This window comes from Paroedura picta, chromosome 13 (genome assembly GCF_049243985.1).
Source record: "Paroedura picta isolate Pp20150507F chromosome 13, Ppicta_v3.0, whole genome shotgun sequence".
NCBI classification, from domain to species: domain Eukaryota; kingdom Metazoa; phylum Chordata; class Lepidosauria; order Squamata; family Gekkonidae; genus Paroedura; species Paroedura picta.
In genome coordinates this window covers 35,426,029-35,451,785 of record NC_135381.1, presented here as the reverse complement: position 1 = coordinate 35,451,785, position 25,757 = coordinate 35,426,029, and the positions used below count along the sequence as shown (strand labels likewise).

Genomic DNA, 25,757 nt, shown 5'->3' with positions numbered 1-25,757 from the left:
TGCAATAGGTGCCTTTTGCATGCACTGGAGCCATACATACTGGTGGCAAAACAAAAAATGTATCTTTCCAATTTCAGCCCATTTGCACCTATCGTAACTGCAGAAAACCAACAACAGCACAAAACTCAGCGGCTGAGAAAGGAGTTTTTTGGTGTGAAGGTATCCTTTCACTATGAAATATTTCTTATAGAGGACTAGGACATTTAGGCTGTATTTCTGCTGAGCCAGCCTTTCTCAACTTTTTTACCATTGAGAAATCCTTGAAAAATTCTTCAGGCTTTGAGAAACCCCAGAAGTCGCACCATCGTGCAGAATATGGTGGGAAAGCAGAGCTGTGGACATGCCCACCTGGGGCCCCTCCCCTTCCCACCCCCTCCAGGCCCACCACTGACCATTTTAGGAGGGGGGGCGGATCTATATTACCATATATCAGACTTCCACAACTTTTGTATCATTGGGAAACCCCTGAAGGAGTCTTCAGGCTTCAAGAAACACCTGAAGTGGTGCGATCATCCAGAACATGGTTGGGAAGCATAACTGTGCACATGCCCACTCAGGGCCCCTCCCCTTTCCACCCTTTCCAGGCCCATCATTTTGAGAGAGGAGTGGGTGGGTCAATATGACCATATATGGTCATACCATATGCAGTCTGCCTACACCCCTCAAATAGCCTTGCACTCTATCACCTCCAACCTCCCGGTGATCCCTGGCCCCAGGGAAGCCCGCCTGACCTCAACCCGGGCCAGAGCTTTCTCCATCCTGGCCCCCACCTGGTGGAACGTGCTCCCAGAGGAATTCAGGGCCCTGATGGAACTTGAACAGTTCTGCAGGGCCTGCAAAAGGGAGCTCCTCCGCCAGGCATTTAGTTGAGTTTGATCCAAACCATCGTTTCCCACTGGCCCCCAACCCTCCCTCCAATGACAGTAACTACATCCGCTCAAACCACTGGGCCTCAGTGCAAGTTAATCAATGTTTCCAGTATTCTACCATTCTACAATGTCTATTATCACTATATTGTAGGTGGGCAGGTAGTTGTGAGTTCCTGCATTGTGCAGGGGGTTGGACTAGATGATCCTTGAGATCCCTTCCAACTCTAGGATTCTGTGATACTTGGGCAAAGTTCATGCTGGAATAGGAATATAAGCATTTCTTTAACGAGAAAACCACATGCCTACTTTCTTTTCATAGTGCTTCTCCTAAGAAAAACACAGTACATATAGTAATGTTCAGCATTCATGATGCTGAAACCGAGATTCGTGGCAGTATTATTTAGAAGAAGGCACAGTGGCTGAAGCAGAAAGTCTAACCTGGATTCTCCATGACCATGAAGACTGTCTCCCCAGTGTGTGGGAACAGTGTGAGAGTCTCTTCGAAGACAGTGTTGTACTTGAAAATACTCCCAGAGAAGAAAACAGACAGGAACTCTGTTTGGGCACCCACACTGAGGACATACCAATATACCACTTGATTCAAGCAGAGATCCAGACGTAGATTATCAAAGACGTAACCATTGATACCTGTGAGATCCAGGAGACGGGAGAAGTTGGGTCAGTATTCAGGTCATTCACTCAAACCAAGAAATCAAGAGTTTCAAAAAGGAGGAGAACCTTCTAGATCAGACGCCCGTCCCTTATTATTTTTTTTTTACCACTACTGTTTAGAAGATGGAACTACAAATAAATTAAACTGGGATACAAACACTGCAAACCAGAATCCTCTTAGCCCTGGGAAACCATTGAGTTTCAAAAGCTAATCCCATGTCATTGCTGGCTATATAGCTCCCAGATCTGCTTCCAGATCTCCTTGGGGTTACTCACTGTGCATGACGTTGGAGGCATAGAACTCAGGGTCCTTAGGGTTGACATTGGTGGCATCAGCACAGAATTCATCGATATTCTCCTGCAAGTACCAGCTCCGGTTTTCATCGAAGACCGAAAAGAGCACAAATTTTGCTTGATCTAACATTAACTGGAGAGAGACCACAAAGATGGAATTTGGGGTTATTCATGGAAGAGATCAGCTTCTGTAGCCCTTGGGAAAGAAGGATGTGGAAGGATGTGTGCAGGTTGCTCATTTACTACTTGAAGGGCTGTAGCTTAGGGGTTTGTTTCTCTTCTCTCCCATTTTCAGTCTTTGATTCATTTTGCTGAAGCCCTGTGTTATGCCGGAGTCCAGCCTTTCTCAATTTTTTAACCACTGAGAAACCCCTGAAACATTCCTCAGGCTTCAAGAAACCCCAGAAGTGGTGCAATCCTACAGAATATGGTTGGGAAGTGTAGTTGTATACATGCCCTCCTGGAGCCCCTTCCCTTCCCACCTACACCAGGTCTATCGTTGGCCATTTGGGGATGGGGGGGGGAATGGGTCAACATGACCATATGTGGTCATTATGCCCAATAAATGTTTAATACATTTTAAAATATATAAAACATTAATGAACTCCCACCCATTTGGGAAATGCTTCCAGGGCCATCAAGGAGCCCCATGGTTTGACAAAACTCTGGTTGAGAAAGGCTGCTGGGATCTGTAGTTAACTAGATAGTAAAAAGTTAACTGGAGCATTAGGAGTGGAGGGAAACTCCACCCTCAATTTATTCTTTTTCCTTGCTTTCATTTTCCTAAATTAGTGGGAACTAGGTTGCAAATAAAGAAGTTCTGGAACTCCTGTAAGTATCTAGATTTATTGATTACAAAAGAGTCTTTGTTATTTTCCTGGATCACTGGTAAACTCCAGATACAAAAGATTCTATCAAATCCTAATCTCACCCCACGCTCCCAACACCCAATTCAGACTCAGAGAAAAGCACCTAGCAGAATCAAGATAGTTCATTTCAGGCCAAAAAACATATTTGAAGGAGCCATAACTTGTATCCACTTTGGCATAGTGGTTGCGGTAGGCTTTCTCAGCCAGGATTTCTGGAAAACCTGGGGTTTCTTGATGGCCCTGGAAGTGTTTCCCAAGAGCAGGGAGTTGATTCATTTTTTAATACATCTTTAAAATTTGAATCCACTTTCTGGGATTCACCAACTCGCTCTTTAAAATGACGAATATAGCGAGCAGTTTGCTGGCTGGATGCGGGAGGTTGGCGACGTCACGCAGAGCAGCTGGAATTTAGCGTCTTCACCAGGTAAGCATGATGCTAAATTTATGGCATGTGGAAAAGCCCTGAGATTTTAAAAAACCTGGTGTTTTGTATAGTGGTTAGAGCAGGGGTAGTCAACCTGTGGTCCTCCAGATGTTCATAGACTACAATTCCCATGAGCCCCTGCCAGCAAATGCTGGCAGGGGCTCATGGGAATTGTAGTCCATGAACATCTGGAGGACCACAGGTTGACTACCCCTGGGTTAGAGTACTGGAATAAAACCTGGGGGGGTACAAATTGAAATCCCCACTACATCCTGAAGCTCAATGGGTACCCCTGGGCTAGTTGATTTGTCTCACCCTAACCTATAGTTTTATAGCGAGGATAAATGGAAAAGAGAATGATGCACACCACCTGAAGGTTCTTGCAAGATAAAAAAGTAATGAAGTAAATAAATGTTCTGGATCGAATAGGCATAAACATGCCACAGTGCTTTATGTGTCTGTTGTTCCAAAAGCACACAAAGTTCAAAAGATCAGAGATCAACATAAGAATTCGGGGCTTGGAGGTGTCAGAACCAGAGTTTCCTGTTCAATAATCTACATGTAATGCTGGAATTCAGTGACTGGAACCCCTCAATATGTTATTTGGATCTCAAAAGCAGCCATGTAATGGATCAGAGCAGCAGGGAGAATAGAAATTGAATTAATAATAATAATAATAATAATAATAATAATAATAATAATAATAATAATAATAATAAAAATAATAAAAGGGAGATGAACGTTGCTGCTCCAAAGGGCTTTCTTTAGAGGTGGGGAAAGCACCAGGATCCAAATATGTGCAGTTCGCTCATCCTGTTCCCAGTATCTGCCCATCTTCTCTGAAGATGCAGTGAGGAGCCCACCTGATTTCCCCGCTGGTCCATGGTCTCTTTGGAGCAGATCAGCAGAGGCCCAATAAGTCCAGAGGCCAAGTCCCGAGCAGGCCTGAGGGAGCTGTAATAGAAGCGAGTTAGGCAGCGGGCATCCGATTTGGTTGGGCTGTCTTCAGGCAGTATATTCCACCGGTACTTGATCAGCTGGCCCGGTCGAATGGCCAAGCGTTTCATATCTTTAGCTGGTAAGAAACAACCCACAAGGTCATCATCAAACAGTCTGCAGAATGAGTGAGCAGTTCGACTATCACCAAATTCTTTCTGGGCCTTTCTTAACAGAAGGGGGCAGCATTGAAACACCGTTGGTAGGCCCATTGATGGCAGCTGAGCAAAGGAAGAAAAGAGGAAACCAGGCAGCCAGAAGATATAGTACAGTAAGCTTCGTTGGGGCAGGGGGTAGGAGAGCTGTTTCTTTAAAGAAAAGATTTCGCAAACAAACTAATGCGTGGTTGCAAACAGCCAGGTGAGGCTTGGAGACCTCTTGGAATTATGACTGGTCTTTCAACTACAGCTGTTTTCGTGAGTGGACTCTGGTGCTGTACCCAAGGGGTAGTCTACCTGTGGTCAATGGACTACAATTCCCATGAGCCCCTGCCAGCAAATGCTGGCAGGGGCTCATGGGAATTGTAGTCCATGGACATCTGGAGGACCACAGGTTGACTACCCCTGCTGTACCCCACTGAAGGGCCATCTCCAAATCCCAGCCTTCCCAGACTCTACCCTCTCCAAGGGTTTCTTAGTTCAGAGTTGGAAATCGTAGACCAATGTAATTAGCATATAAACCCCAGCATTATCCACTGTGTGTGAAATAATCTATATTTTAGATATGTTCCCTTAGCTTTAACAGTATTAAGAAGTTGGGAATTTGTGGGCTTGTCCTAAAATCAAATAGCTTTAGCTTGAAAGCAGTGGTTCTCAACGTAGGGGTCGGGACCCCTTTGGGGGTCGAATGACCATTGCACAGGAGTCACAGCAGGGCAAGCAGCTTGGCTGGGGGGGGGGCTCCATCCACACAACAGCCTTGCGGGGTTGATCGAGATAGAGTGTTTGTCTGTCTGGAGCAGCGAAATAGAGCGAGACAAGAGGCAGAACTGGGACAAGAGGCAGAACTGAACTAAGAAACCCCGGGGAAAAACCAATTTCTATACACTCATGAGCAATGGATCACACCATTTGTCAGTTTCGGTTTAATTTCTGTGAAAGAACCCTTGCCTAATTTTATGGTTGGGGGTCACCACAACATGAGGAATTGTATTAATGGGTTACAGCATTCAGAAAGTTGAGAATCACTGCTTTAAAGCTTTAGGCTACTCAATGAGAATCATAGACTCATAGAGTTGGAAGGGACCTCCAGGGTCATCTAGTCCAACTCCCTGCACAATGCAGGAACTCACAACTACCTGCCCACCCACGGTAGACGTTTTAATTGCTCTTCATCTTCAAGTTGTTTTAAGACAGTCTTCACTGTCTTTACCCACCAAAGGCCCAGAATAGTGACCCATCTTGAACCAGACCTAATCAACAGGGAAAGGAGCTGGAATTTGCTAAGGGGAAGGCTGTGCTTATTTCACAGGGCTGCAGCAGGCTTGTAGAGAGAATTCAGCATCTTCATTAGTTAGTCCTCAGGAGTGCAAAGCTGCCAAGCAAAGCTTCCTCAGAAGGAAGGCCAAAGGATCCAAAGAGATTGCAGCTTGGGCCCCTCCCTGAAACTAACTAGCTGCAACTTGTGCTTCTCCCCAGTTACTGAGTCAGTTACGACCAAATATATTCAGGAATTTGATCTGCATAATTTTTAGGTAGGACGCAGAATTCCAGTTTGATGGAATTGAAACTCCTCCAGCTCAGAATTTGGATTTTAGAAGCTCAGAGTAGACAGTCTTGCCCATCTTCATCTATGTCTGCCAGGCCTCTCCTTAGACAACTTCTGAAGTCAGCCTTACCTTTGGTTTGTTGATAGGAAGAGATACTGGAGAGGCCATGAGGGTAGATGTTGTATGGCCGGCTGGCTAGATTCTTGAACACGATCTGAAATGACAGTTTAGGCATTGTGGTCATGATGGTTGTAGACTCATGGTTGTAGACTTATTAGGTCCTTAATTACGAATCATAGAATCCTAGAGTTGGAAGGGACCTTCAGGGTCCTCTAGCCAACCCCCTGCACAATACAGGACCTCACAACTACCTGCCTACCCACTGTGACCCCAGTTTCATGCCCAAGTGATCCCTCTCATCAAAAATTTCCAGAATTCAGCCTGACCTGGAGGAAATTCACCTACCATCCCACAGCAGGAATAAGATATTCCCTGGATATGTAAGGAAGGGCCACAAGAGACAAACACTGGCACTTCCCTTCCTGCCCACCCACTCACAATCTGCCTAAGTTCATAAACTCAAGTAAATGAAATAGTTTTCAAGCTGGCGATGGCAAATGAACAGTTTATTCCACTATAAACGATTTCTCAAGCTTCCAAAACATCAAAATGAACTCCTAGGTATTTTTGTTTTGTTTTCGGTATCTTCGTCAGTGATGTAAGATACTCTTTAATCTTTAATAACAGGTCCTCTTTAAATGAATTCCTATCATATATCAGTAGGGTATGACCATAATCCTATGGTAATATATGTGTGATTCAATCTCCAAATGTTTCTATGGTATCCACTGTACAGAGGTCTACACATATTAGCATCACCAAGTGTAATTGCTCTTTAGTAGTAGGGGTCAAGTGTAAGAGCATTTACACTTGGTGATGCTAATATGTGTAGACCTCTGTACAGTGGATACCATAGAAACATTTGGAGATTGAATCCCACATATATTACCATAAGATTATGATTTCATCCTGCTGATATATGATAGGAATGCATTTAAAGAAGACCTGTTATTCAAGAGTATCTTACATCACTGATGAAGATACTGAAAATGAAAAAATACCTAGGAGTTCGTTTTGATGTTTTGGAAGTTTGAGGAGTTGTTTATAATGGAATAAACTGTTCATTTGCCATCTCCAGCTTGAAAACTATTTCATTTGCTTGTATTACGGCTGATGGGTCTTCACCTGTTAAGTTCATAAAATCAGCATTTCTGTCAGATGTCTATCTAGCCTCTCCTTAAAAAACTTCCAAAGATGGAGAACCCACCACCTCCTGAGGAAGCCTGGTCCACTAAGAAACGGCTCTGTCAGGAACTTCTTCCGGATGTTTAGCCAAAATTTCTTTTGAATTCATTTCAACCCATTGGTTCTGTCTGACCCTCTGGGGCACCAGAAAACAACTCTGCTCCATCTTCTATCTGACAGCCCTTCAAGTATTTAAAGATGGTTATCATATCACCTGTTACTTGTCTTCTCTCCAGGCTAAACAGACCAAGCTCCCTCAACCTTTCCTCATGGACTCTCCAAACCCTTCACCATCTTCTTTGCCCTCCTCTGGACACACTCCACTTTCTCTACTTCTTCTCTTCTTCAGTGGCCAAAACCGAACACAGTTCTCCAGGTGAGGTATTGCCAGAGTGGAGTAAAGTGGTAACAACACCTCACACAATTTGGACACTTAAGATCTTTTAATACAGCCCAAAATTCCATTTGCCTTTTTAGCCACTGACTGCTGACTCATGTTCAATGTCTGGTCTACTAAGACCCCCAGATCCTTTTCACACATACTACTACCAAGACAAGTCTCACCCATCCTATAATGATGCATATAGTTTTCCTACATAAATGAAGACCTTTGCCTTTATCACTATTGAAATTCATTTTAGCCTAGTTTTCTAGCCCAGGAGCAAAGCATAGGTAAGAAAACTGGCATGTTTGTATATCCCTCTTGCATAGGTATCTCCTTATGCATACTTTTTCCCAGGTAAGAAAACATGATTGGATTTTATTGGTCTTTCGAAACAACAGTAATTAGAATGCTGCCTGGAGAAAAGTTTCTCAGAAAGGTCTAGGCATGAAGATCCAGGCATGGAGAAAATTAACAATTAAAGTTGCATTCCCACATCACAGCCTGTTGCAGAATCGTTGCACTACTGTAATCATTCACTGCTGGGAAACATTACTCTAGACCCAGCAACCGTAATGCTATATCCACCGCTGTATGGGCACAGCACCAGGTAATTAGGTTCTTTCCCATGGTAGCCCTTATTTCCGGTGGTCTGTACCCCCACAGAAAGGCTATATGTGGCATACTGCCCATCACAATTGACAATACTGATCCAGAGCTGATTTGGTATAAGGCAGCTTCACATGACCTCCATTTACAACACAGAACCTCTCTTACCTTAAGTTCATCTCCAACTTCTCCTTTGAGGACAGGCCCCAGAATTCCCATTTCAGGATCATGGGGCTTCTTCCGCCTCTTGAAAGTCCAGTCCTCATATTCCACATAGACGACTTTCTTATATTTGGAGCCAATCCTCTGGGGACCTTGTTCCAGATACTGCCTGCTGTAAGTACTGCCAAAAAGGGGATAGAGAACGTGTTCCAGGTGCTAATTCTGGCCATTCCTGCAGGAAGGGTTTCCAACTCAGGATTTGAAAATACCGTATATACTTGCATATAAGCCGACCCGCATATAAGCCAAGGGACCTAATTTTACCACAAAATCTGGGCAAACGTATTGACTCGCGTATAAGCCGAGGGTGGGAAATGCTCCATCATTATCATTATCATTATCATTACCATTATCATTATCATTATCATTATCATCATCATCATCATCATTATTTCAATTTATTCCCCACCACTTCCAAATCGGCTCATGACAGGTTACAAAGTCTTATTTAAAAAACCCATTAAAACCCCCCTTAAAAAGACAAAAAAAAGATTCCAACATGGCAGAGAAACCCCCCACCCTCCCTTACTACAGGAGGAGTGAGGAAGGAGGTCAACAATGTACTACTCAGACCCAGGGTGGGGGGGTATTGATCTACCTCGCCGACCCCAGCCTCAACCATAAACCCAGCGGAAGAGCTCCATTTTGCAGGCTCTGCAGAATGCCGAAAGCTCCCACAGGGCCCGTAGCTCACCAGGGAGCTCATTCCAGGTTGGGGCCAGGACCAAAAAGGCCCTGGCCCTGGTGGGAGTTAAGCACGCTTCCCTGGTCTGAGTGCATAATTATGGATTTTGTAACATTTATAAGAACAGGCATTCTGCAAGAGGGACACTCCTTAAAATCAAGGTCTGAGAACTTGAAGACCAGAGGAATTCTGTATCGATAGTATGGGGACCATTACCTGTTCAGGTAAGGGGACCAGACTCGGGCATAATCCCACTCAATCTCCTCCGCTGCAATGTAATGGGTCCAGGTAACAGGCTGCTGCTTGGCAAAGCTACGGGCATTGAGCCTGGGCACCGTGCTCTCCACATCCATGTCAATCATGATACTTTCCATGTCATCATCTTCATCGTAGCTGTCGTAAAACTCATTTGCAGCATGTTCCGCCAGCCGCATCTTCTTTGCAAGTTCCTCTGGGCAGAATTCCACCTTGACATACGTTTCCATTCCAGCTGGAATCAAAGACACACACACATTGATGGTGGAGTTTCTTGGTTAGAACTCCAGGTACAAATTTGGCCTCCAGAACCAGCACTGAGGAGGCAACAGTTACAAATTTGGGATGTAGAAGAGATAAAACATTTCTAGAGCTTTGAAGACATTACCGGGGGGGGGGGATGAAAATGTGCAATGCTGTACTCTCTTATCAAGCCAAAAGTCATTTTGCTGCTTTAACAGCTTTTAAAAGGTTGACAGCGTCCAGGAGGGGTGATTCAAATCTCCAGTGATTTCCCAAGACAGACTAGGCCAGTGGTTCTCAACCTGGGGGTCAAGACCACTTTGGGGTCAAATGACCCTTTCACAGGGGTCGTGGCAGGGCAAGCAGGTTGGTGGGGGGCACCATCCACACAACAGCCTTGCAGGGTAGATCGAAATAGAGCGTTCATCTGTGTGTGTATGTGTGTGCATACACACACACACACATACATACACACACAAACACACACCCACACACACCACCTTTCTCTTCTCTGTTTTATCCTCACAACAACCCTGTGAGGTAGGTTAGGCTGTGAGTATATGACTGGCCCACTGTCACCCATGACAGCGGGGATTTGTTTGAGAAGATGAATCCCTAGAATGCTTAATATTCAACATCTCGGGCAGAAGCGTGTGGGTTTTAAGAGAGAAAAATGCAACACTTAAGAAGATCTCCTTTGGAACACCGTCAGACTGTTTCCCTTCTCCTCCCCTTTCATAGGGCTAGCGGTTTTAATTTTTAACGTTTAACTAATTTGATAGTCATTCAACTGTATTTTAAATCCTGCTGACTTCTGCCACAGTTGTATGATTCTGACTTTTACATTGTCTGTCCTATTTATTGCCATGTTGTACATTGCCCCCAAGGCGTCCAATCGTGAGAGAGAGAACACTATAGAAGTCTCAGAATAAATAAAATAAAATAAAATAATGAATAAATAAAATAAAATAAATAACCCAGCCATTTTCATTTGTTCACGATGACCATCTTGAATTCCCACCATCTGAAAATGTGTTAATGTGAAGCAGCTATTACCTTGCTGGTGAGATGGGATTTGACAGAACATTCGAAATGTGCCGTTGGCGCTGGGCATGGTCTCTGCAGTGAAGAAAGTGAATGGGGAGATGTCTAAGGTGTCATGCCGGTGATGCCTAACCAAGAATGTGTGACCCTCAAAGAAAATGGAGTGGACTTCTGGGCTGGTACCCATGCCTATGACGTGCCAGTAGACCGTTTTCTTCTGGCATACTTTTAGACCTGCAAGGGAAGCAAGAAGACTGTCCAGCCAAAAAGCAGCTTGATGTTATTCAGCTTAATCTGCCTCCCCCATCCCTCCACACCTGCAACATCACCCTTTTTTATGTATTTATTTCTTAACGTAAATGTCTCCAAAACAATTAAATACACACAAGAAGATGACAGAACATTTTAGAAAAATGCATTCTGCAGGGGGTTGGACTAAGTGACCCTGGCGGTCCCTTCCAACTCTATGGTTCTATAATCATTTGTGGGAGGAAAAGCCACAAGAAAAAGCATTTCTGGTGTAATCCCAAATATCCAACCGAATGGAAATGTTTTTACTGGTGTCCAAAATAAGAATAAGGAAGGACACCGAAGGGCCTCTTGAGGAAATGTATTTCAAACATTGGGAACCACACAGACCACAAGACTAGTTGGAAAAGAGCTTCATTAGGCCATCTTAACCTCTTGTGGTTCTTCACTTGAGCCAACTAAAATTGAGGAATTCAATAAACCCCAGGTACATCAAAGAATAATAATAATAAAAAAAACATCATAGAGCAAAGGAAAAATGCATGTACTGCATACAATATTTCCTTTTGGCAGTACAGGAAAAACACAGGAACAAGAATACCAAGCAGAAGAAAACAGTCCAATTTCATGGTAGATGCTCATTTTACTTCTCCATTTAATGGAAGCTAGAATAAAAATGACCCTAACACAGCCAATTTCCAGGATTGCCAGTCTCCAGGTAGAGCTTGGAAATCTCCCAGAATTATAACACCTCCAGATGACAGACATCAGTTCTCCTGAGGAAAATGGCTGCTCTGGAGGGCGGACTCTATGGTATTATATACTACTGAGATCCCTCCTTTCCCCCAAACCCCATTCTCCCTAAATTCCCAGATCTCCAGGAAATTCTCAATCTGAAATTAGCAATCCTAGGGCCATTCCGCACAAGTTTAATGTAGCAGAAGGCTTTCATATTGTAAACGCTACTAATTTGCAGTTCCGCAAGACGTTGCACACAATCTACAACACTCCTGCAACAGTTCCGCGAAAAGCGATTCATTGTAGCACTTCTAGGGAAATCGGGAAAAGTGGATTCACCCTCCGAAAAGCGCTACACTCTTGCGAACAATCTGCAACACTAGCGAAAAAGACCTGTTCATTCTCATTGTTGCAGTTCCAACAAAGTCCCTCCCCCTGGCTCTCTCCTCCGAACTTCCGGTGAAGCGATTGTAATTTTTTCCCCCTCGGAGCGAGCGGGGAAAGCAACGAACCAGCAAGGCTTGATTCACCCAGCGAGGCTTCTTCGGCTACGGTCCCTCCACAGAAGTGCTTTAAAGCTCCCCTAAGTCCCCAAGCACAACACAGCCCCGTTTGCAAGTTCCCTTTATTTTCAGCTGAAAATCGCACACGTGCGGGGGGGGGATTTTTTTTTACTTGGGGGAGCGTGGTAACGATGAATCGCCGGCTCACACGCCAACTAGATGGGTCTCTCCATTGCAATGAATCAAGGCATATTTGTTGCAACGTGTGTGTTTTTTTTTAAGGGAAAGGGGCTTTTCTGGAGCATGATAACAACCGCCCATTGGCTGTTCATTTGATTGACAGCCAGGGGCGGGAACAAGCACAGAAAAAATCGCTTCCTTTCTAGCGATTCTTGCGAGACCGGAAACCTGTGGGGAACGAATGAAACGCTACTGGATTCCACTACAAAGGCAGGTATGCGTAACGCCGAGATTCCACTATTTAAAATAGCATTTCCACTTTGTGGAACCAATTGGCAACATTGGTCCTTGTGCGGAAACACCCTAGTATACATTGCAGTTTAAAGTGTGTGTGTATGTTGGTGGAAACGCTGCAGATCAATCAACCTCAAGGTTGAGCAATGTGGAGTTAGAAACTCCCTTTTATGGCAAGATTCATATGGAAAGTATTAGCTCATTTTTAGAAAAGTTCCCTGGGTGATCAAACAAAAATATCTTTTGCTAGACAAAAAACACCAAATAGTAAAAAAAAAAAAAAAAAAAAAAAAAGAGCAAAACACAGTAGATTTCACGGGAAATATGACTATTCAAAAAGCGAAATCAAGCTGGCAAAAATATAACTCTTTCTCCAAGTTTTATTGGATGTCTCTCTTATTGTCTAATCTGTCAGCAACCAAAATGGGGTTCCAGTTATTTTTTTATCCCGCTTTTTGGATCTTTATCAGTTGGTTGTTAATATTGTAATTAACATACATATTACAGTCATATCCAGTAATAATAAATAAATAAAAATAAATAAATGTGATAATTGCAACATTTAATTTGCAAACACAGGTATGTTGATTGATGGGTCTGAACATTACTGGATATGACTGCAATATATATGTTAATTACAATACTGCCTTATTTTAGATAATAATGATTTGCAGCCACTGATAAGGATCCAGAAAGAGGGATAAAAAATAACTGGGACCCCGTTTTGGTTGCTGACAGACAGGAGATTAAGGGAGACAGCCAATAAAACTTGGAGAGTTATATTTTTGCCAGCTTGATTTCACTTTTTGAATAGACAAAAACCAGATTTTATGCCCAGCTCTGTACATTTAGAAAATTAGCACACAATAACTGAGATTGAGATAAGATGAAATTTTAAATCTCAAACCACATTTTTTCTCTCTTTTAAATTATATTGTAAAGACAAATTTGATGAAGCAAACATTCTTATCTGTCATATATGTTAAAGTTATAGATTGTTATGATTGTGTTGTGTTTGTATTGGTTGAGAACCCTCATAATAAACTGACTGAGTTAGCAACTGAATAGATTTTTTTCTCACTTTGGGAAATCAGTGTCCTCCTTGTTGAACTTAATCAAGAGAGGGTGAAATATTTCCTCAGTTTCATTGGTATCAGAAAGGATAAATGTTTTCCATATATGAGAGATATTTCAAGTCAGTGTTACATCACTTTTTGCTTTTATATACACTTGATCTCTATATTTTTGTATATAATGTTATACCAGAATCTATTTATAATGAAAACTTTCTGTTTAGATCATTATTAGCCATGTTCTCCAGAAGCAGTTCTGGAACAGCTTACAGACACATCAGAATAATACATCAAAAACACATTAAGAAATCCTCTAAAAAATCTGTTTTAAAAATCAGTAAAAACAGCATACAAAAGTAAAAGCATAAAAACACAGGAAACCTATTCTATAAAAACAGGCACAACAGTCAAACAGCACAACAGGGCACAAGAATGTGAAAACTAGACACTAAGAAGACCACTGCAGGAAGGGTATTTCACAGCTAGGATGCCACCACAGAGAAGGACCCACACATCAATTACACAACATTTTGCACATGTTCCAACTTTATCATGAATCCTGGCTTCCAGGAAGAAACTTGATTGTGGGGGTCAAAATCGCCTCTAGACCTGTGGATGGATAATCCCCCATCCTCACAGTGCCAGCATTTTGTGCAATGAACTTGTAACAGTTCTCTGTTTTCATGGTCTAGATCAGGGGTAGTCAACCCGTGGTCCTCCAGATGTCCATGGACTACAATCCCCATGAGCCCCTGCCAGCATTTGCTGGCAGGAGCTCATGGGAATTGTAGTCCATGGACATCTGGAGGACCACAGGTTAACTACCCCTGGTCTAGATTGCAGATGTTCAGGTTATGAAGTCAAACCATTCATCCCTTGAGGTTTATAGCTAACTCCATCACCTTGGTCTGAAGTAGCACAATAAAATCAGAGTCCAGTGGCACCTTTAGGACCAACAAAGATTTATTCAAGGCATGAGCTTTCGAGTGCAAGCACTCTTCCTCAGACTATGAATTAACCATCATGACAGTGTGAATATATTATTATTATTATTATTATTATTATTATTATTATTATTATTATTATTATTATTATTATTATTATTAGATTTATTTCCCGCCTCTCCCGACAGGCTCGAGGCAGGTCACAATAACTAACCCCATTAAAATTCCCATTAAAACATCAATCTACTAACATGATGGCTAAAAATCCCGTCCCTCCCCCAATTATCAAAGAGGTGAAGAGGAAAGGATAGGGGAGTAGTGTACATAAGCAAAAGTAGCGTATATAAGCAAAAGTTAATCCTGTTACATTAGTAAACTGTGTCACAGCCATATGATAATTCTTTGCTAAACCAGCCAATCAGACCCCTCGAATTCAGTTGTAGATCACAAAAACATATGAGAAATAAAACCGTCAATGCCAGTGATCAACGGCTTCCACCCCACCATTTACTGCTGGCCCCATCTGTTTACCACTTTGTTGTCATACTTGTCTTGAAGGGAAAGGAAGAGTGTGCTTACCAGGCAAAGAGGAATTTATGTACCCATTTATAGTGTGTAGCTGAGTCCAAGTAGTTCCCAGGGTGTTGAACTCAGAGTACCAACTTTTGCCTAAGTAGAGGGGAAAATGTTTTTAAGAAAGACAGATCATCATGATAGCACTATATTGGATAATATGTCAAATGTGAAATCACTATGTGGATCCAATCCTTGAAAACTGTATCTCTGTTTATAAGATATATCAGTAGATTTTTATTCATTTAAAACATTTATTATTAAAACATTTATAAGCTGTCTTTCTTCCTGGGCGATACTGCTTTAGAAGGTACTGCCACAACCTTTTAAAGTACAGCTGGATCCATGGAGGATAGGATGTTGACATTAAACTGAATTCTTTGGACAGCGTGCAGGAAGACAAAAGCTGGGACGCACACATTGTGGTGCAGTAAACAAAAAAGGAAACAAATGAGAAGTAAATCCAAGGGTAGGTTTTAAAGATGAGGGAATGATTCCCCTCCCCAGAACTCTTACCTTCATCAAACACTGAGAAAAGCAGCACAAATTGTTGGAATCGGCTTTGAGCTCCTTCCCTTGCCAGGGTTCCTACAGAAAAAATAACAGAACTATTGGAAGAACATTTATGCCTCTCTGGGAGATCTTAGGCAGCCAGTGTGGTGCAGTGGTTAGAGTGTCAGACTAGGATCTGGAAGACCTGTGTTCGAATCCCCACTGTGCCACTTGGTGGTCTCCCTTCAAAATATTAGCCAGGGCCCAACTTCCTTAGCTTCTGAAAACTGATGAGATCAGGGCTCATTCTGCACACATAGGATAATGCCCTTTCAATGTGTTTTGGCAGCTGGATTTTCCTGTGCGGAACAGGAAAATCTACTTCTAAAGTGCATTGAAAGTGCATTATCTGTTGTGTGTAGAATAGGCTCAGGGTAGCCTGAAGGTATGCATATCAGGGCCGAGAGACAGAAAGACTTTCAGAAATTAAGGAGGCGGTGTCAATTTTTAATTAGCAAGCAAAAGTGCACTGGCCAAGATCAGTAATGAACATTTGCAGAGATCTGGATATGTGGGAGCTCTTTCATGGGGAAGGGTCCCATCCCCTCCACCTTACCTGGCAGGCAAACTAGCAGTGCCCCAATCAAACCAGAGTTGGTGTCCCTGATACTGTCGACGTGGGAAGAATACACATAGGTCAGACACAGGGGGTCACTGTCAGTTGGCCCATCGGCTTCCAAGATTTCCCACACGTAAGTGTAGTTCTGGCCAGGCCCTACAGCATCATCTTCCTTCTCTACTGAGCTGGTTTGATCATCATAACCTGCCCCTGAAACAAAAAAGAAACATCACTTAATTGTCAGCACCGTTGCTCTCATTCTGTCCTAGGAAACTGACCTGTTTTCCCTTCTCTCCCTTTACAGCAACTAGTTATTAAGGTTGTTGTTGTTTTCATACAGGCAAATCTGCGAGATTAGAGCACAGAATCTGAATGTGAGGAACCTGATTTTTACTTTCTGTTCTGGTGTCAAAGCTCAGTAGGAGGTCTGGACCAGCTCACCATAATCAAACTCCAAATTCCCAAGTCTGGGAGTGTGGGGGTTGAAGGAGGCAATGAGTATCACCTGGAATAAGTGCTGAATTCTTCTCCTGTCCACATTTTCTCTCTTGAAACGGCTTCTCCTTTAGCTGTTTTCTCTCCAAGAGAAGGTTACTTCTATGGGTTGCCAAGAAGGAGTGTATGGAGGACTAGATTTTGGGTGCCCTGGTCATTGCGGGGACTCAGGGAGCTGAGCAAGTCTTGAGATTTATTCATGACTAGTAGTAAAACCCATTGTATTTTAAAATACAATGGGCGCTAGGATGGGTGCTGGTGGGGCGGGGGGGGGGCTTGCAGGGCTCCTTGCGGGACCCCCGCCGCTGCGTCCCCGCCAGGCCTCTCTTAACCCTGCCCCCCATCTGGCTGCTTTGGCATGGCGACAGGAGCAGGCCTGGCGCATCACTGTGCCAGGGCTGCTGTTTTGGGGCGGCAAAGCCTTTCCTCTCCCCGCTCCCCCTGGGATCAACGGGCCGAAATGCCTTTGGCCGCCTCCCCCCTGAGGTCCCGGCTTCCCTGGGCCCAGAAGAGCACCATATCTTCGACTCAGCAGCCCTGCTCCTTTCCCGACAGCAAAGACTCTTGCCGCGGCCCACTCACCACAGAGGCCAGGGCGGGCCAAGTGGCCAATGGGAAGCCGCCACTTGGCCCTGGAGTGACACTCGGCCACTTGACACTTGCTTTGCAGCTCCCGATTGGCCCCTCCGAGTTTTTATCATAGGCTCGCCCTGCCCCTTTCTCCTCCCACCTACCCCTTACTCTTTTATTTCAACCGCTCCACAGGAGCGGTTTACAGATTACAGATGCTTGGACTGAATCAATATGGTAGAAGGATGGAGTCACAGAGAGGTTTGAGGAACAAGCAGCCCTGTTAATTCCAGTGTCAAAACCTCACAAATGGGTTTTTAAAGGGTTGAAATGCAGAGGATAAAGTGAAGGAAACAGTGGAAAGGGTGAAGCCCTCTCCTCAGCCTCTTCTCTCCCCCCAAGTTGCTATCTGGGTACTCCCCTCCTCTTGAGGGGTTTCAAACAAGCGTCCTCAGGAGAGCTTGGTGAGGCTTTGCCAGTGGCTCTAGAGCAGGGGTAGTCAAACTGCGGCCCTCCAGATGTCCATGGACTACAATTCCCAGGAGCCTCTGCCAGCATTTGCTGGCAGGGGCTCCTGGGAATTGTAGCCCATGGACATCTGGAGGGCTGAAGTTTGACTACCCCTGCTTTAGAGGGATCCAGATGGCTTCCAGCACCAACCCTTGATCATTCTTCTTTTTTTAGGTCTGGTTTTAAACATGCCTCGCTTTGTAACATCTCCACCTATCCACATACACCTTTTGGTTGTGAATATAAACAAGTCTGATGAAGTGTACCAGGTTAGGGTTGCCAATCTCCAATTTGGGGCCTGGGGATCTCCTAGTTTAAAGCCTTCCTCCAGCTTAGGGTTCTCAGAAACCAGGGGAGCTTCCCAGGTGCCGAGAGGGAAGAACCAGGAAGTAAGCTTGTCATCCCTGTGTCACCTGGAAGTGACACTGGGAGGCACTACTCTGTTCTTTTGGCAAAACTCTATGGTAAGAAGCTAATTCTATCATAGAGATTTTGCCCACAAACCAAAGCGTCATCCCCAATGTTAAATCCCCAAAGCGTTAAACCATTTCCAGGTTATGTAGGTATGTCACACTTATTTCCTGGTTTTCCCTTCTCACTACTGGTAAGACAACCCCCCTCCCAATCCTCTGCTGGTTGGTCTCACGGACCCTATATGCTGGAATAAACTTTGTTTGATTTTAAAGTGCCACTGTATTCCTGTCAATTTCTGCTTCAAGACCAAACTCACCTTCTGAAGCCTTCCAGTAGGACACCCCAATGGCGTGGATGCTGAAAGGGTGGGAAGCCAGGTTTTTAAAAGTGACTACTACAGTGTCATGGACTTCTGCTTGGATGGTGGGGCCCAAGAGACCTGAGGGAGAGAAAGAAGTACGGTGGCATACCTCTTCAGACTGGGGAACAAAAGCAATGTTGGGAACTGCATTTTATCTTGCTTTCCACTGTGAACTTCTCCAAATTAACAACTGGAAACACTGGATAGGAAACCCTGAATTGTCTGCCAATTTTCCATGTTTCCCCCTGTTTTGCTTAGAATGGCACTGTTTTTTCTTTAATTCAAATATTTTGAATGGCTGGTCAAATATGGAAGATGCTACTTTTTCCTCATCAGAGGCTCTGCAGCTTTAACATATATGATAGGCAGGAATTCAACAGGTGCTACTTCCTCCCAATATGCAGATACAGTGAAGGGGGTAGGCTGTTCTATTTCTAAGGCCCCTTGACCAGCCTGCCCTTCTCCCTATGCACATCAGATAAAGAAAGTTATACTGTTCCATGGTTGTATCTGAGTACCATGTCCACACACCTATTTTACTGAACCTAATAAGGTGTATGGGATGTAGAATTGTACAGTGTAGCCCATTCTCATCAGATTTTGGAAGCTGAGCACTGTTGATATTTGTCATGCCCAGAAGCCATCCCTGGAGAGGACACCAACGTCAACCATGAGGCTGGGGGTGGGATTGGCCCTGCAATTGCTGTGGAGTCCAGGGCCATCTGACTCATTGGCTAATGGTTGGGCCATGACCCCAGCCCTGGACAGAGGGCAATACAAGCCACCTTGCTGAGTTCACCATAAACTGGTTGTAACTTGAGAGTTTGATCTAAGGAGCCCTGTCCTGCTTTTGCCTCTGCTATGAACTCATTAGATTATTTTAGACGTCTGTCAACCTTAGATCTGCAATACTAATCCTATGCTAATCCTAGCTACCTTGTCAGGGTGTTTATAAGGATTACCATGAGATAATATATGCAAAGCTTTGGCTTGGGAAAGCACTGGATAAATCTGTCATGGGATCTGTTATTCAGAGGTTACACCAACATTTATCAACATGTAGTACGAGAATGCTGAAGTTTTATACCCGTGTTATAATGAGTCATGGCACAGCCACTTTGACATACATTTACATGTCTAAAACCTTCTTACCCATCCAAGCAGGCTTGGGTTTTTCTTGTGTGAACGTCAAATCTGCATATTCCACAAACATAGCCTTCTTGTACTGGGTGTTTGTGCTAGAGGAGGACACCCTGGAAAATTTAAAAAAAAAATAATATGAAGATATTGGCCAAAATCTACACTATCTGCATTTGTTTTCAGATCAGAGTTAATTCCCAATCCTTGCCTTCTATGCTCAACAACCCCTAGATGGGGAAGTAATGTATGATTTAGATTCCTAACACAACTACACAATACAGGTTCCTTGGTCTGTCATTGAGGCACTTTCAGCTATGGTCGCCATGCCCATTCTGGCCCTTGGTGGAGGATGGGGGATAGGGGTGCCAGCTCCAGGTTGGAGCCAAGGTTTGGTCATCCATTAAAAAAAAGACAGATGTTTTCTTAAATAATGACCCAGGATCCAATTTGACACTTGACTGTAGATCCAGTCTATGCATCTAATAAACATTTTAGATACCATTTCATACCCTTTATCTTGTTGTAAGGTTGGTCAGTAAGAGACTCTTGTGGCGCAGAGTGGTAAGGCAGCTGTCTGAAAGCTTTGCCCATGAGGCTGGGAGTTCAATCCCAGCAGCCGGCTCAAGGTTGACTCAGCCTTCCATCCTTCCAAGGTTGGTAAAATGAGTACCCAGCTTGCTGGGGGGTAAACGGTAATGACTGGGGAAGGCACTGGCAAACCACCCCGTATTGAGTCTGCCATGAAAACGCTGGAGGGCGTCACCCCAAGGGTCAGACATGACCCGGTGCTTGCACAGGGGATACCTTTACCTTTACCTTTTTTAAGGTTGGTATTGCCATGCCTTTGGCACAGATGGGAGACAGAGGAGCTCAGCTAGGGTCACTGAGGAGTCAGTAGGAGAATGAAGGTTTGAACCAGAGACCTCCCTGGGCACTCCTCATTCTCATAAGGCCGTTGTGCTACTCCAGAGCCCTATGTCCAGAGCCCCATGTTAGGGGGAAAGGCACACAGCAGAATGCACGTATACTGCCTTATCTCTGCCAGTATACAGGATCTTTTGGAGATCAAGGGCAAGAATTTCCCGCCTTCCAGGAACTTATCTGGCCGGTGAGAGATCAGAGTTCCTTCATCATTTTTCTTTAACGTGACTCAGACCAGCCAAGGAAATCTGGGATTTGGTCACAATGGAAAAAATGAGCAAGTGGAGTGTAACTCAAATTTTGGGTGTCTGTGAATCAGCACACATGCTGCAGTAGTAGCTCCAGGTGGAGCTGAGGACTGTGGTGAGAAGGGAGGAAATTGAAGCGTAAGTGGTCTTTCTATGGCTGGCTGCCTTCTGCCCATATGACCCTGCAAGGAGAGGGATGGGAGCTTCAAATGAAATGCCCTGGGATGCTTTGGAAGGAGGGGGGGGGGCAGATGGCAAAACTATTGTTAGGCCTTTCAGCCTCTCAGGGTCAGTGTGAGGGTCCCACCCAAAAAGTCAAGGCAGAAAGATAACATTCCAGATGCCTGGAACATTCTTGTCAAGAATTATTAGGCACCCCTACTTGAAAGTTTTTGTAGACAAAGCCAAAGAAAACAGGCCCTGCCATTGTGTTCAAGTTTCCAGACACCCTGCGGCTCCTGTTTGGCAAGGAAGCAAAGTCGTGACCTTGCAGCATGAGAACAGTTGCAATTTGCGACTGCCCTCTCTAAACTTGGTCGCTGTGTTGTATAGGAGGCATTTTACTACCGAACTATTACAGCACTGGTAGTTGGTGCTCCTATAGTGCTTGAGGGCATTCCTATAAGGTAGATCAGCATTATCTCTATAGTCAATGAGTGGCTGAGAAGCAAAGCCATGGCAGAAGAACCAGAGACTTCCTACATTGGTAGGTCATAAACTATTCCAGTTATATGGAAGGATGCCCTTTAAAAAGGAGAAAGTCCTGACCTGATAATGTCAGAATTCTGAGACCTCAATAATCTTGTCACCAGCAATTCATAGGCACCCAAATAAACATAGAGCCACTTGGACTTGGCAACAGGATTATAAAATGTCCTGTTGCTTATGAAAACAATCACTTCTGTTCATTCCTTTGAAGCTCCACCTGGAAATCTAACAAATTAGGTAGGCTAGGTAGAGGTCCTTCTTGGTCCTGGCACCAAAACTCTGGAACTATCTCCTCAGGGAAACAAAGGCCATGTCCGCACAAGGAATATGTTCCTGGACAGCCTTCGGATGTTGGTGGCTTTTAGAGCTCCTCCACATGATGTCACTTACATCCTGAGGTATGGACTGGGCATGTCAGCTGTAATAGCAGGGGTCACTGCTATAGAGGAATTACTTAATGTTAGTTGGCCCCTACAAATTTGGATATTATGCGACCAGTTTAGGATTGAACTCTATAACAAAGACATTATAAGAGACTAAGTTATTTCCAACAATCATAAAAACACTATTAGAGAAGACTGAGTTATTACAGTACTGAGAATTCACTAATGAAGATATCGAAAACAGACTATCCCTGGGAATCCGTTTTGAAATTTTGTGAAATTGTTTTGAACATTAAATGACTTTGCCATCACCACCTGGAAATCTGGCAGTCCCACCAAGAGATACTTGATTACCTCCCTACCCCGTATTCCTGGTGGTTCTCTTTCATATTCCTGCACATCAGTTTATGATTGTATCCTGTGCATGATTAAAAACAAAGGGAATATTTGTTTTGTTTTTTTAATTAAAAAGAGGGGATATCTCCTGGGGGAAACTTAGCATGCTATAAAGAGTGCAAATGAGTCTCACAAGGTGTATTAGAAGCCTGTGGCTCAAACGGAGAAGATGGAGAGCATGGATCCTGTTCAGTTCTTGAAGCTACATCTGTAAAATGACAATTTCAGGTTTATGGAGCCTCAATTTGTCTTTGGACTGGGTATTTAATAGATAAGGAGCTTAACCCTTCAACCTTTGCTTGAGTCCTCTAACTCAGGGGTAGTCAACCTGTGGTCCTCCAGATGTCAGTGTACTACAATTCTCATGGGAATTGTAGTCCATGAACATCTGGGGGACCACAGGTTGACTACCCGTGCTCTAACTGAAACAGGGCTGCCCATTTTGTTGTTATTATTTTAGAGAGGGGAATATGGAATCTCATCAGATCTCAGAGGCTAAGGAAAGTTGGCACTTGGTCAGGAGACCACCAAGGAAGCCTTTGCAGAAGAAGACAGTGGACAACCACCTCTGCTTAATCTCTTATCTTGAAACCCCCTATGGGGTCACCATAAGTTGGCTATGACTTGACACGCACACACATTTGAGAGGGGGAAAGATGCATTTTGTACATTTTTCCTTTAAAATGCTAATGTTAAAGCAGGGAGCTGTGTTTCCATTAGTGGATATCAGTAGAGGATGAAGAGTTAGATTTCCCCCCTCGGTTCCCTGCATGACCTGAAGCCGACTGAGCTTACGTGAGCCTACAATATGCCTTTCATGGACAGAACAAGATGTGCCATCATTGTCTCAGTTGTTTGGGCATGCATGTGTCCATGTGCCCTGGAGGCAACATGCACATTCAGAGCTGTGACTCTTAAAGACCTAGGGAGAAGATCTGGAAGAACAGTAGCATATGGGAGGCCATTGAAAAAACATTTCCAAAGTTGAGACAGGTACTTCCAAGACAAGGATTTCTCAGGGATGCACCAAAGCTAGAAAACTGGGATCCTACAAGTGAAAGGGATGTTGGAGGTCTTCTTGGCTCCCGTTGAAGTAAGGCTACTTTGTTATAATGTCCCAGCACACTTTTCCATCCGGCCTGTTGAAATGGTCCCTCACCAAGAAAAGCTAGCAGGCCCAGGAAACAACCAAGTCCATGACACACCTAGAATCCCACATTCTCACAACAGCCAGAGTACAACGAGGGTTGCCAATTTTTGCAAAAAAAATTTTTTTAACCTGCTGGCCAGTGGAGTAATGCCCGGATGAACCAGGGGGTAGAAGCAGAAGCTGACTGGGAGCTGCACTTGTCTGATTTGGGGTAAATGCAGGACAGAACCCAATGAGCCATAGAGAAATCTGCAGCTCATAGATGGATCCTAAACACACAACTCCGTTGTTTGTTTTATGCATAGATGGGTCCTGGCAAGTCCAGAGTGAAAACATCTGTTACTCTTTGAGATGAATAACTTTTCTCATTCCACAGACAGAGTGTGGCAGGGTTAAAGAGCAGCAAATTCTAATCTGGAGATTAGAATTTGACTCCCTACTCCTCCACATGCAGCCAGCTGGGCTAGTCATGGTTCTCTTAGAGCTATTCTCACAAAGCAATTCTTTTAGAGCTCTTTCAGCCTTACATACCTCACAGGGTGTCTGTTGTGGGGAGAGAAAGGCGAAGGTGTTTGTAAACCACTTTGGAATTCCTTCGGATAGGGAAAAGTGGGGTATAAAAAGCTGGCTCTGCTTCTCCTACCAATGCAACGAGGCCTCTGTGGGCAACAAGGGATCCTCCTTACCTCTTCTGGTTGCCAGCCGTGTAATCCCAATCTCTCTCCACCGCTCCAATGTAGTATCTCCTGATGATGCCAAGACTCTCTTCCAAGAGAGAGCACAGAACAAAGCAGCAGAAGAGCAACCTCCTCATTGTTCCCGTAAACCACAGAAGCCCAAGAGGCAAAAAGCAGCTCTGAATGAAAGGAGGCAAAAAGACCTATTCATCCATCTCCATCTTCTGCAAGAGAAGGGGGCAGCGACTAAGTCACTACAGGTTTGAGCAAAATACTGGCATGCTTTTGATGTATCACCCAGCAGAGAAACATGGTCGCGTTATCGGTGCGCTGGGACATGTGAGTGAGCAGCTGGGCGGACAGCAACAGGATGGAGAGGGGAAAAGGGAATGGAAAGAGGCCGAGTTAAGGTTTAACCTCTTCTCCGCTGCCACTCTGGGATTAAGTTAGGGCTGTAAGAATGGCTGGATCGGTCATCTAAACCAGCATTCTGCTTCCAGCAGTTCACAAGCAGGCAGGACGTGATGGTGATGGCCGCCCGGCTCTTGTTTTGTTCTCCCCCTTTCAGTGCCTATAATTAAAGGCACAGTGCATCTGTACATGGAGGTTCTATTCAGATACTGCAACAAATAGATTATATATTTTCCAGGATATATAAACCTTTTCCAAATGAGAATATGTTTCCCAATTCTGAGAGGTCCCCCCCCAAAAAAATCTGTGAATAAAATGGAGGAAAGTACTGGAGGAAACGGGATCTCTAAAGCTCCCCTTTTCTGATAAAGGAGGAAACAGCACTTGCTTTGTTTTTAAAATAAGATCCCTTACTACAAATTCATTAAATTAAAATGATAAAACAAGCCATGAAAGAAGCAAATGGATGCAATTTTTTCTGTCTGTATACACTTTAGAGCAGGGGTAGCCAAAGTGTGGCCCTCCAGATGTCCATGGACTACAATTCCCATGAGCCCCTGCCAGAAAATGCATTTTCTGGCAGGGGCTCATGGGAATTGTAGTCCATGGACATCTGGAGGGCTGCATTTTGGCTACCCCTGCTTTAGAGCAGGGGTAGTCAACCTGCAGTCCTCCAGATGTTCATGGACTACAATTCCCATGAGCCCCTGCCAGCATTTGCTGGCAGGGGCTCATGGGAATTGTAGTCCATGAACATCTGGGGGACCACAGGTTGACTACCCCTGCTTTAGAGGATTGTGCTGTCTTGGTAGATGATCTAGCTTCCCTGGGAAGGCGACTGTAAGCCGCTTTGAGCCTCCTTCGGGTAGAGAAAAGCGGCATATAAGAACCAACTCTTCTTCTTCTTCTTCTTCTTCTTCCTTCAGACTTCGGATTTGATTGATTTTTCCGGAACTGTGCTTACACAGCCTTGATGTAGTCTGTGCACAAAATCAGAAGTCCTCAACATCTTCAGACCAATCTCGGATCCTAAACTAGGGCATAGGACCGTATTCCATGCCCCCTCCCCCATATCTGCCTGTTTCTCTCCTTGTTTTAGAATAGCCACATGTTAAAGTTCTAAATTTCTAA

General features: G+C 44.2%; 1 protein-coding gene across 1 annotated transcript in view; it reads right to left on the bottom strand.

Moving 5' to 3' along the window:
* The window catches only part of F8 (coagulation factor VIII), a 55,527-nt gene extending 30,974 nt beyond the window's left edge, over positions 1-24,553 (bottom strand). Inside the window, exons 1-13 of the mRNA XM_077309231.1 lie at positions 24,225-24,553; positions 19,745-19,845; positions 18,548-18,670; positions 16,240-16,452; positions 15,648-15,719; positions 15,138-15,227; positions 10,590-10,811; positions 9,252-9,525; positions 8,297-8,471; positions 5,962-6,046; positions 3,992-4,203; positions 1,818-1,968; positions 1,308-1,517 (exon numbers count right to left, since the gene is read on the bottom strand). Of these exons, the coding sequence (XP_077165346.1) occupies positions 1,308-1,517; positions 1,818-1,968; positions 3,992-4,203; positions 5,962-6,046; positions 8,297-8,471; positions 9,252-9,525; positions 10,590-10,811; positions 15,138-15,227; positions 15,648-15,719; positions 16,240-16,452; positions 18,548-18,670; positions 19,745-19,845; positions 24,225-24,352 (2,056 nt within the window). The 5' untranslated portion in view covers positions 24,353-24,553. The remainder of the gene's footprint in view (positions 1-1,307; positions 1,518-1,817; positions 1,969-3,991; positions 4,204-5,961; positions 6,047-8,296; positions 8,472-9,251; positions 9,526-10,589; positions 10,812-15,137; positions 15,228-15,647; positions 15,720-16,239; positions 16,453-18,547; positions 18,671-19,744; positions 19,846-24,224) is intronic.
* Between the last annotated feature and the right edge of the window lie 1,204 nt (positions 24,554-25,757).